At 37.2% G+C, this 12131-nt stretch overlaps 1 protein-coding gene across 1 annotated transcript; it reads right to left on the reverse strand.

The window, feature by feature from the left end:
* Nucleotides 1-8136: 8136 nt before the first annotated feature.
* LOC131655733 (early nodulin-70-like) lies at nt 8137-11251 on the reverse strand. Its single transcript, XM_058925546.1, has 9 exons — nt 10764-11251; nt 10481-10688; nt 10219-10393; nt 10064-10135; nt 9710-9964; nt 9483-9609; nt 8836-9399; nt 8617-8693; nt 8137-8505 (listed from the first exon to the last, which is right to left on the reverse strand). Exons 1-9 carry the CDS (start codon nt 11146-11148, stop codon nt 8365-8367), a joined length of 2004 nt encoding a protein of 667 aa, XP_058781529.1. The 5' UTR covers nt 11149-11251; the 3' UTR covers nt 8137-8364.
* Nucleotides 11252-12131: the final 880 nt, after the last annotated feature.

Raw genomic sequence — 12131 nt, forward strand, 5'->3', positions numbered from 1 at the left:
TGGTTTTGAGATCTTCATCAAAGTTGTAGCAATTTTCGTTAGCGAAATTTTTCCGTCGAAACCACGTCATTCCGAGTTACGAAGCTCTAGTTATGATCAAAATACTACACGCCTGTCACGATGAGAAACATGTTGAAAATTTTCATTTCTCACACTTGCTGACACGGGCCGTGTAGCCCCTTGACTTTCATATCTTTTTCATTTTCTTGGCCACGCTTCATTCTGACACGGGTGACCGTGTCAGACCTCCTATAGCATGTTTTTTCAATTCCTTCGAAACTCCGCGTTTTGTACCTTTTTGCACTGATTTGTCTCGATTTATTCCTCTGAGCCTGCAAATAGTGAAATACACAACCAAAGCATAAAATGTAGAAGAATGAAGTAAAACGCTCGACAAAATAAAGAAATGATAACTAAAATCAACGGTAACTAACGGTGTAAAAACCACTGATCACACACCATCTTATACCAATTGGCTTCTTCCCTTTAGGTTCATCAACTAGTTCTCATGTCTTATTTTTCTCAATTGACTACAGTCATCCTTAATTGCACATATCCACTTTGGATCACTCAATGCCTCCTCCATTTTCAACGGTTCAGATTCAACCATGAGCGCAAGAGGGACGATATCACCATTGTCGTTTACTTTATTATCCGGGAACAACTCACAATCTTGTTTTCTTGCAGGCATGCCTCTTTGCCTCATTGATCTCATCACATTTTATTCAACTAGGACTTCATCTACTTCATTTTTTGCATTCTCAAACACTACAAAACAATTCTAGCACTGTTGTAATCAATTACAACATGCTTCCAGTTCCTCAATTCATTAAAAATCATGTCCCTACTAATTACGATTCTTTTTTTACTGCATCACAGAGTTTGTAGCCCCATGTAGAGTCCTACCCAACAAGTATCATTTGCTCCCCCTTGTCATCTAGCTTCTTTGTTGATCCGTGACATGTCTATACGCAACTGAACCAAATACCTTTAAGTGACTCATATTTGGCTTGAATCCGAACCAAAATTCTTCAGGTGTAATTTTTTTCAGCTTCTTTGTTGAGTTCCTATTCAACAAATATGCAGCTGTGGACAACGCTTCTCCCCATAACTACTTTGGAAAGTTCCTTTTTAACGTGCTTCTCTCCATGTTCATAATCGGTTGGTTCTTCCTCTCAGAGACTCCATTTTGTTGAGGCGTATAAGGTGGCACTATCTCAAGTACATTGCCCTCTTGATCACAAATTTCCCAAAATCATTTGAGACATATTCACCTCCACCATCAATTTTTAGAGTTTTGATTTTGTGATCACTTTGTTTTTCTACCTTGGATTTGAACTTCTTGAATACTTACAACGCCTCATATTTTCTTTTGATCAAGTAAGTCCACAACTTCCCACTAAAATCATCAATAAAAGTAACAAAGTACCTATTTCCTCTGATTGAGCCATATTGCATTGGTCCACAAGCGTCTGAATGACATTTGGTTCTGAATCCCGAGTCTTTGCTAAATTTACCTCAATGTTGCTTGACCTTTACACACTGTTCACATACTTCACTTGGCATATTGATCAATGGCAGACCCATAACCATGTTATTTTTCTGCATAGCATTGAGATCCTTGAAATCGAAATGCCCAAGCCTATAGTGTCATATCAATTCTTTCCTACTAGCAGTCGTTGCAAGACACTTAAGCTCCTTTACTTTCAATTCAACTTTGAAAGTTATGTTTGTACCCGTAGGGGCCTTTAGGATCAAACTCCCATTTGCATCCATAACTTTTAACTCTTTGTTTTACATATGAATCTTGTAATTCTTTTCAAGTAATTGACCAATGCTTAAAAGGTTACAATTAATTATTGGAATATATAACACATATTTAATCAAAGAATTATCACCATTCTTCCTCTTGATTGATATGTCATCAAAACCCTCTGCTGCAAGTGGGTTGTCATCCATGAATTTCAACTTATTTTTCAATGTTTGAATTATTTTTACAAACCAATCCTTCATTCCTGTCATGTGCGTTGAACACCCGGAGTTAATGTACCATTAGTTACTCCATTTTGCATCTTCTTGCGTAGTCACCATCACATTTTCAAGCGATTATACTCAGCTTTGACTGCATTTTTTTGCTATTTTTTACTTCAACAATCACCATTAACAATGTGGTCTCATCATCTTCTTGCCTTGTAAAATTTGCTTCAGCTTCTTCTAGATCATTCTTATTGGCATGACATTTGTGATCAAAATGTCCAAGCTTTTAACAATTGTAGCATTGGATGTTTCTCTTGTCATTTTTCATCTTCCTTATCTTCATCTATTGCTGCCACCATTGTAATTTCCTGATCCGCCATCATTGTTGCAGTTGCTTTCACCCTTTTGAAATGTTGGAATTTTGGGAGTCCCTTCCACCATTGTTATGATAGTTTCCTCTACTTCTATTCATGGACCACTTTCCCTTTACATTCTTGTTTTTTCAAAAAATACGAGTCTGCAAAGCAATTTCAGCTTTTGCTTTGTCAATATTTCTCTTATCCGTTCTCTGCTCATGAGCCTTAAGAGAACTTTGCAAATCTTCTTTTCTCATGGTTGAAAGATCCTTGAACTCTTCAATAGAAACCACCATATTCTTGAATATTGACGTCAACGATCTCAATATTTTATCAACCACATATTGCTCAATGATTGTCTCTCCACAAGTTTTCACTTGATTCACCAATCTAGTGATTATTTAGTAAATTCACTAATGGTTTCCTTCTCCTCCATTTGAATTAACTTCACCACCTTTTCCTTATCATTTCCTGCATAACTTTTCTCTAGGATTTCCCTAACTTGCTTTGAGGATGTGCAGTCACCAACCTTCTCAAAATCATCAACATTAACACATTAATGAATGGGATACAAAGTTTTGAAATCTTTCGTCTTCTCTTCCTTGTGAGCAGTTCTTTGTGCATCTGTCGCACCTTCTACAACGGGATTATCACCATTCTTGTTCACTTCAAGAACATCTTGATAATCAAATAACACATTCGTCTGTTTGCACCACTTGTCATAATTCTTCGCATCGAGAATTAAGAGATTTGAAGGGATACGTTCATTGGAGATGGAAAGTATTTTCACAAACTATGTGTTCGATCAAAGAACCTAGCTCTTGATGCCAAATATTAGGGAAAACCCAATCACAAGATGAAATGATGAACAAATGAATAATGGAGAGAGTGAGAGAATTAAGGTGAAAAAATGGTTCTCTTCATTAATGACCCAACATAGGGTTTGTACAACACACATCAATGTAGCTAACCAACTAAAAGAAAAACAAATTTTCCATCCATGTAATTGAGTATACTAAAGGTGTAATCGATTACATAACACTATTGTCTCAAAAATCTGAAAACTTGAGGGGTGGTAATTGATTACACCTCGGGATAATCGTTTACATGTCGATTCTGTTTGATTCTGACTGCTACTGAAAAGAAGGATGATAATCGATTACACACAGACTATAATCGATTACACCAACTTAAATTATCATTTTTTTCATAACAATAGTTTTCTTTTGTGTTGGGATTAGGTGTTCTTGTATCCTATGACTTTCATGTAAACTTTTGATCTAACTAGTTATATATAATCTTAGTTTCAATTATATATAGATGAATTATTTTTGTTCATTCTTTTGTGATGTCAACTACTGAAATTGAACTTTTGATTTAGAAAGTGCTTGATAAAGACTTTAAATTTAGAAAATTTCTTTATAGACCTCCCAACCTTCTAGCCCACCTCTGGTGAAAAACCCAAACTACCCCTGACTTCGGAAATGCATCTCCGAAATGCAAGAAAAAGGTTTTTTCGGAGATGCATCTCCGAAAGCGCCATTTTTTTTTGAAAAAATTGTCTTATTTCAGAAGTTCATTTCCGAAAACAGTATTTCGGAAGTTCATTTCCGAAATACTGGGCGTTTTGCAGATTAAGCAAAACAGCCCCCCTCCCCCATTCATTTTACCCTAATCCTATTCTAAACACAACCTCTCTTCAAAATTTCTGCAAAAAAGCAAGTGTGAAGTATCAGAGATAGCCAACATCTCATTCCAATCTCAATCTAAATCCTCCCAAACTCTATTAGTGGTAAATTTAGTGCATTTTTTTCAATTTGTAGATCCATTAATTAATCTCTATTAGGGTTGTTTAGGTTGTTTAGATCCATTAGTTAAACTCTAAACTGCTATTTAGGTTGTTTAGAATGAATAAAATTAGTTATGTTTTAGGATTTTGGGGTCTGCCATTGGAGGTTGCAGAGAAGTTCTTCGCAGGGGTGTTTCGGAAGTTCATTTCCGAAAACACCTCCATTCCCAGTTTCGGAAATGAACTTCCGAATTGTATCAGAAGTTTATTTTTTTTTAGTTCTTTATGTTGTCTTGCATATTAATCGATTTCAATTGTTTTCAGGAACATGTCAGACAACGTAGCACGCATCAGACCGGGTAGAGAGACCCAGACTGCGTCGGCTAGACGCGAGCGGGCGGCGCAGTTGGCGTCGACACAGGGACAGGGGCAGGGCCGGGGACGACGTGTGCGAGTTCCCGTGGAGATGGGCCAGGGTACCTCCTTATCTGGATCTAGGAGTAGGCTGGCTTGGGTATCTTCTTCCCGCCAGCGAGAGGAGGAGGAGGAGGAGGAGGAGGACGTGGCAGTGCCATACCACGAGGCGGAGGGGGTACCGGATGTTGACCCTCCACCCGGGGAGGAGGATGAGCAGGAGGACAGCTACCCGGGAGGGCCCATTGACACTTCCGTGTTGATATCCTACCGCGACCACGTCGCTCGGCGGATCTGGGAGGGAGAGGTATTTTTTATAATTTGTTCGACTACATTATTTAACCGTTTATAATTTAGACGTTTATTCAATATTTTATTAACCGTCTATTTAACCGGTCTATGTAACATACTTTTTTATTTGTTTTTTTGTAACAGGAGAGAGATCCGTTGAAAATGGTGAACCATGCCCGAAAGATTTTCTGTCTATTTAAACCGACTGCCGAGTGGTTTAACGACGCTGTGAGAGTTTCAGGGCTCAGTGGACTCTGCATGACGGGGTACACCACCATCAACCACGGCATGCAGGGCGCTTTTGTGGAGCGGTGGCACAAGGAGACGTCTTCTTTCCACTCGCCGGTTGGGGAGATGACGATCACCTTGCATGATGTGCAGTGTCTTCTCCACCTGCCGATCAGGGGGCCACTGTTGACCCACACCCGGATCCAGAGGGTCGTAGCCACTGAGTGGATGGTGCTCTATTTGGGTATGGAGCCCGAAGCTGCTGACTTTGAGTGCGCCACGACATCTGGGCCTCATATCCGGTTCACCACACTGAGCCGCTATTTTGAGCACCACCTGGACGCGGCAGGCGATGCCGAGGAGGCGGGTGACGAGCTATTTACACAGTATCACCGTGGCTGCGCTCTCCGGTGCTGGTACATGCATGTGGTAGACGCTGCAGTCTTTGTGGACAAGAGTGCGAGGTACGTTGACGTGACCTACCTCCTCTACTTCATGGACCTGGATACCGTTCACCAGTGGAACTGGGGGGCAGCTACTCTGGCATACCTATACCAGAAGCTGAATGAGGCGTCCAACTGGAGGACGAGGCAGTTGGTCGGATCCTGCACACTACTTACGGTGCGTTTCATTTTAATTGTTTTGTATTTATTTATGTTTCGTATTTACTTATGTTTCGTATTTATTTATGTTTCAGAGCTTGATCATCTCCTACTTCTCCCGCATCCACGGCTTCCACATCGATCCTGCGTACGTTGACGCCATGCTCAGGACCGTCAGATACGTTCTCCAGAGGGGAAACAATGCAGTGGGACCATACCGTGGATACTTGGACCGCACGATGCACGACGACGTCACCTGGAGGCCGTTCAACGACTACACTCAGATTGTCCCCTTTGACGGCATATCTCTATATTCTGGTTGGTTGGCATGCGGGACTACCATCAGGGTCCGGTATCTCCCTGAGCGGTGCATGCGGCAGTTCGGATTTGTGCAGATGATACCCAGGTCACCCTTTGAGGCTGCTCCCGACACAGTGACCAGAGTGCAGCTCACTGCCATGTTTGACGATTGGGAGCATCATGTGGTACCAGAGGAGTACCGTCGCATGCGGGTCACCCAAGACTGGAACAGTGTGGAGGGGTACGTCACATGGTTCTATCGGGTGTCACATCCTCTGCTGACACCCGACGCTCCTAGGCCAGCACACGAGGAGATCCTGGAGAACCAGCAGGCCGAGGATGACCACGCCATTGATCTCCTGCCGATCTGCCAGCGGATAGAGATGCTTGGGCGGGATGCGTTGGATCGAGGTGTCGTTCATCAGGGCGGTCCAGAGGCAGTCGCCGTGATGGAGATGATCGTCACTGATGCGGGCCGTGCGGCGGCATACAGGCGGCAGAGGAGGGCCCAGGGTGAGAGGGTTAGGCATACCCAGTAGTGGTCGGGTTTATTTTTTTTTTTCCGGATTGTATCTTTCGTACACTATTATTATTTGGATTTGGATCGGATCGGTTTGTATATATCACTTTTCTTATCATATTAGTATAGTAGTATTTTCTGTTTATATATCGATTATTTTATTTGCCGTCTATCTTTAATTCCAAAATCATAAAAAAAAAAACACAGTTTCTGCATAATTTGGAAGTTCATTTCCGAAACCCCCCAAAATCTGAAAAAAGGTGTTTTCGGAAGTTCATCTCCGAAAACACCCCCCATTTGGTGTTTTCCGAGATGAACTTCCGAAGTCTGAGAAAATTTTTTTAAAAAAATTACTTCGGAAGTTCATTTCCGAAGCAGGGGTAAACTGAATTTTTCGCTGGGGGTGAACCCATAGGGAGATGGGTAAAGAAAAATTCTAAATTTAAGGGATATGGAATAATTTCATTTGTAAATGCTAGTTGCTAGACACATAACTAGATCTAATGTCACAAATCAAAGTTAGAACTTAATGTTATTGCATTGATTAACTTATCAAGCCATTAGAAGTTAACAGGTACAATAGATCTCTCATCGTTTTCTAGATTAAAAAATGTATTATAATGAGCGACAAATGAGCTACAATTAAAACCGTGAAAGTATATAATTGATAAAAATACATTAGAAGAATAATTTATCACTAATCCCAGCAAAACTTTTTAATCTGTAAAATTTCGTTGTATTTATCATATTTGTTTATGTTACAAATAGTTTTCAAAACCCTAACTTTGAATAGTGAAAATTAGTTGAACAATTAAACTTCATTTATTTATTTTTAATTCTTTTCTGATGTCAAAAACTGAAATTGAACTTTTGATTTAGAAAGTGCTTGACAAAGAATTTTAATTTAAGGAATATAGAATAATTTCATTTGTAAATATTAGTTGCTAGACATAGAACTAGATCTAATATAACAAATGAATGTCAAAAACTTAATGTTATTGTATTGATTCACTTAGCAAGATATTAGAAATTAATAGGTACAATAGATCTCTCATCGTTTTCTAGACTAGAAAATGTATTATAATGAGATGTTGTTATCACGAAAAATGAAACCTAGAATTGGGAAGTCAAGATGCTGCAAATATATCAGTGCCATTTCAAACTCAAACTTGTGAACCAAAGGAAAATGACACTAATGGCATAATATTGTAGGTTTATTAATAACAGGGAGTTGTGTGAAAGAAATTGATTGATTCAAGGCTAAGATGAAGCTTGAATTTAAAATGAATGACCTTGGCAAGTTAGCTTATCACATCAGCTGGTACAAATATGAGAAGTGAAGAGCTAGGTGGAGTGATGGGGATAAAGTGCATGCTACCATGTTTAGAAAATTGGCATGATCCCTAAGATACTTATGTCAAAGAAGGTAGAACATAAGCTTTTCAGTAGGATTAGTAAGCATATTTATGAGTAATCCTCTTAGACAACAATTCTTGCTGCAAAAAGGACCATGAGATATATCAGTGTCATGAAAAGCTTCAGCTCATCAGATTCTCTGAACATTTCTCTTTTTTCTCAATCTTCTCCCTTTATGACAAGTTATCTCCAGTCACTTTTTGTGTGTTTATAATAGTGATCAAAAGAAGTAGATTTGTACAATAAAGAAAAAAAATGTATCAAATATTAAATCGGATAATGGATGATTATTTTAACCTAAAGGAAGTACATTTTATGTCTCGTTATATTTAAGGCGACTCTCTTAATCTTTAGTGTTGTTTGAGATAGTAATTACATAAACTTTTTTGTTTCTTCGTTTACCTTTCGTTTCCAAGAGAAAGAGCTTTAGTATTTTCAAGATTCAAACACGGGTTTTGGGCAATAAGTTCGTTATACGGAAGCCATTTTGGCACTAAGTATTGCATCAATAGCTTCTCCCACAGACAGAAAAACCCTTCCTCCAATTTCTGTTATAAAGTTAGCCAATCTTAGTTTGTGAATCACTTGCCATCTCGGGTTAGCAATGGATAACTGAAACAAACGGATAGCAAGAGTTAATACCAATCTTCTAGGCTAATTATATAAGAAAAAAATTCACCAGCAACGGAGCAGAATGAAAAGAGAAGCGTGGTGGAATCTCACCGTGACTCCATGTAACATAAGATTATTATTCAGCTCCACCAGAGAAGCTATCCCTGCTGTGTCAATACTCACAAGACCTATCAAATTATAAAGACAAACCTTCAACATAATACTATATAAAATATTTAGGCCATATACACATATTTAGAGACACACTCATTATCATTTATGAAATTTGTAACTAATTAGTTTTGTTAATTTTAGTCCAAGAACACTCACTTGATGCATCAATAATGACAAATTTGATGGTACTTTCTCCTTTACCATTTTCACCTTTTTCTTCAGTCACCCATCTCTCAATCCTTTCCCTTATAGGACTTGCATTTGCAAAGCAAAACCATGCAGATTTTATACTAACAACCATAACTCCGGGCATGTTAATCACCATCGGATATTGTTCTACATCACCAAATGCATCGGTTCCTGGAAACCTTCCAATAACCGCTACACCAGGTTGAATCGATATCAAAATTATCTTCGCAAATGATATGAAGACACCAATTGCAAGGCCTATTTCGACAGATGAAAACAATACTCCAAAGAATGCTCCAGCACATGCAAGAAAATCAAGTTTATCAATTTTCCAAATTTCATATGCTTTTTTATAATCAATAAGTCCTGGTACAGCTGAAAGAATTATTGCTGCTAGCATTGCTTTCGGAGTGAAATATAATAGTTTTGTCAAAAATTTAAGCGACGTCAACACCGTGAGCGCCATCACTATGCTTGACACCGTTGTTTGCGAGCCAGCGTTATAGTTTACAGCCGTACGAGCAATAGAACCTGCAATATAAGCTAGTTGATCATAATCAACATCAATCACTTTTTTCGAAAAGTGATTATAGAAAGTAACAATAATAATTAACCTGATGCAACATAGCAAGAAGTGAATGATCCAAAAATGTTCATTATCCCTAAGGATAGAACTTCTCTATTTGGATCAATATTGTAACCTCTTAGTGATGCATATATTCTTGCAACAGCTATAGATTCCTATTATATAGTTCAACATCAGAAGAAAAAAAAGACATTAAAATTAGAAATCAGGATTCCGTTTGCATAAACAGCTTATTTGAATAACGATCCACCTTACCGTGGTTGAGATAATCGCAACTGTCAATGCTATTTTGATCAAAGGACCCAAATATTCACCATTACTATCAAGCTGTAATTGATTGAGTGAACTTGGATTCAAACTACCTCCTTTGATCGGTCCTAAAACTTCGATTTTATAGTCTTCGAGTTTGGGTTGATGAACATTTACTCTATATGCTATAACAGTTGATATAATGAATGAAACAAGAGGAGCCATGTGTGATAGCCACAAGAATTTCTTTTTCCTTTTCCCCTAGTTAGAAATATTCAATAACAGTTTAACTTTAGTATAGACGAAATTCGAATATAAAAATGAGAATCAAATAATTAATTTTCTAGAGAATTTACTCACCAGTAATCTAGTAAATATGATGAAAGACAAAAATGAGAATCCAATGATAAAATTGTAAGGATGCCATTCTGACTGAAAAAAAGTCAATGAAAAAAAATGTCAATGAAACGAATTTGAGATTGGATTCAATGATGAATTTTCTTGTTTTTTCGTACTTGGTTTATGTAAGATGTCCAAAGAGATTTAATCACAGAGATTAAATCGGTTTTATTGGTAAAGTTGGTGATTCCGAATAATGCTTTCAATTGTTGTAATACAATGCCTATGGCTACTGCAGCCAAAAACCCGATGATCGTTGCATGAGAAAGATAATCCACCAGAAATCCAAATCTGTATAGAAAAATAAATAGACTTATTCATATAAACACTTATATGATAAATGCTTATCTCATAAATGCGACAGAAGATAGCGCGTACCTGAGGAATCCGAAAGCAACTTGGAAGATACCAGTAAAAAAAGTTGCAGTCAAAACAAGTTGAGTATAAGCAACTGAATCATTTACAGGATCTTTCAATGTTTGAATCATTGAAGAAAGTAGCAATGAGTCCACAGTTACAGGTCCTATTACTATCTCCCTCGAACTCGCCAACAAAGCATAAATAATAGGCGGAACGACACTTGTATCTGAATAAATATACAAATAATGCTTAATTTTTCATCTTAAGAAAACAGAGATTTCAAAATCAATGTGCAACTTACATAGGCCATATTCAGGACTCATCTTCGCCAAACTCGCATTTCCCATAGCCTGAGGAATAGCGAAGATTGCGAGGATTAAACCCGCCAATACGTCACACTTGAACTTATCAACATCATAGTTTTTTAATGACTTAAGAATGGGAAATAAACCATGCAACAAAGGTAACACTGTTTTATCCAAAGGTTGATGTTTGAGAGAAAAGAATCTGTTCGGATTCGGACAATGTAAGACGCTGTCCTTGATATTATCCGCGACTCGATGCAGCATGCATGGTGGCTCTGGAGGATTCAGCACCCATAGTTTTCTGGTTTCTCTACCATTGTTCTCATTCTCAAGGTCCATCAACACTTCTAGAGGTGGAAGAGATAGTGTTGATGGACTCATTCTTCAATGGTTGTTTAGGACATTATAAGTATACTTATAATAAATAATACAAGGGTTTAATGATCATTGAAGATGTTGGACAAGGTAAGTTTAACAGTCTTAATTTGTTTAATCTACAAGTTGGTGTTATATGAACTTAAACTCTTCATTTAAGGTCATATATTCTTCAATTTAAATCATGTCAATGTCCCTTTTCCTTGTCACATTTATAATAATAGTAATCTTTTTAAATTGTTAGAGGCAAAATAATCTCACCGTTGGCACTCGTCTAAGAATTTCTATTTGATAGATAAAATCAATACAATATAATATAATATAAAGGGCAAATTCTTAGTTACCCAACCAAAATTGTTTGTATTGTTTTGACTATATATAATAAATTAAGATAAGCGTTATTATGGAAACATTTTGTTATTATGAAACATTTTACTAGTGATACATTGAATTACAAAGAGATACAAAAACTAGGTGTACATAGCAATAGAAAGTGTGTAGCACAATCAACTGTTTTTAGTTAATCAATCTTAGGATATGGTGGTCAAGCAGTTACAATTAAACTGATTGTATGTCAATAAGTGATTACTACCAAGGTTGTTAAAATTCCGATTTAAAACCTAAACTCTAAAGATTTCACGTTTATAGCAAGCATTTCGTGTTAAATTGCAGGTAGAAACTTTTTTAAGTAAAATCGTATTTTAGAACGATTTTAAGTGATTTAAATCGCTATGAAATCAGTGTAATCGTGTAAAATCGTTGGATTTTACTCTTTGTCTGATTTTACCTTTTTCTGTCAAATTTTAAAAATCACATTTTATATTTTGGCCTATGAAAACTTCTCTCTGACCTTTTAATTTTATTCTCATTCATATCTTGGTTATAATATTGAAGACTATTTATAATTTGAAGATGAATTTAATCAAGTTGAATATGAATATCTTAATAAAGATGATGTTGTAGAAGTATTGAACTTTTGATTAAGTTGA

Source organism: Vicia villosa, linkage group LG3 (genome assembly GCF_029867415.1).
Source record: "Vicia villosa cultivar HV-30 ecotype Madison, WI linkage group LG3, Vvil1.0, whole genome shotgun sequence".
Classification (NCBI taxonomy): domain Eukaryota; kingdom Viridiplantae; phylum Streptophyta; class Magnoliopsida; order Fabales; family Fabaceae; genus Vicia; species Vicia villosa.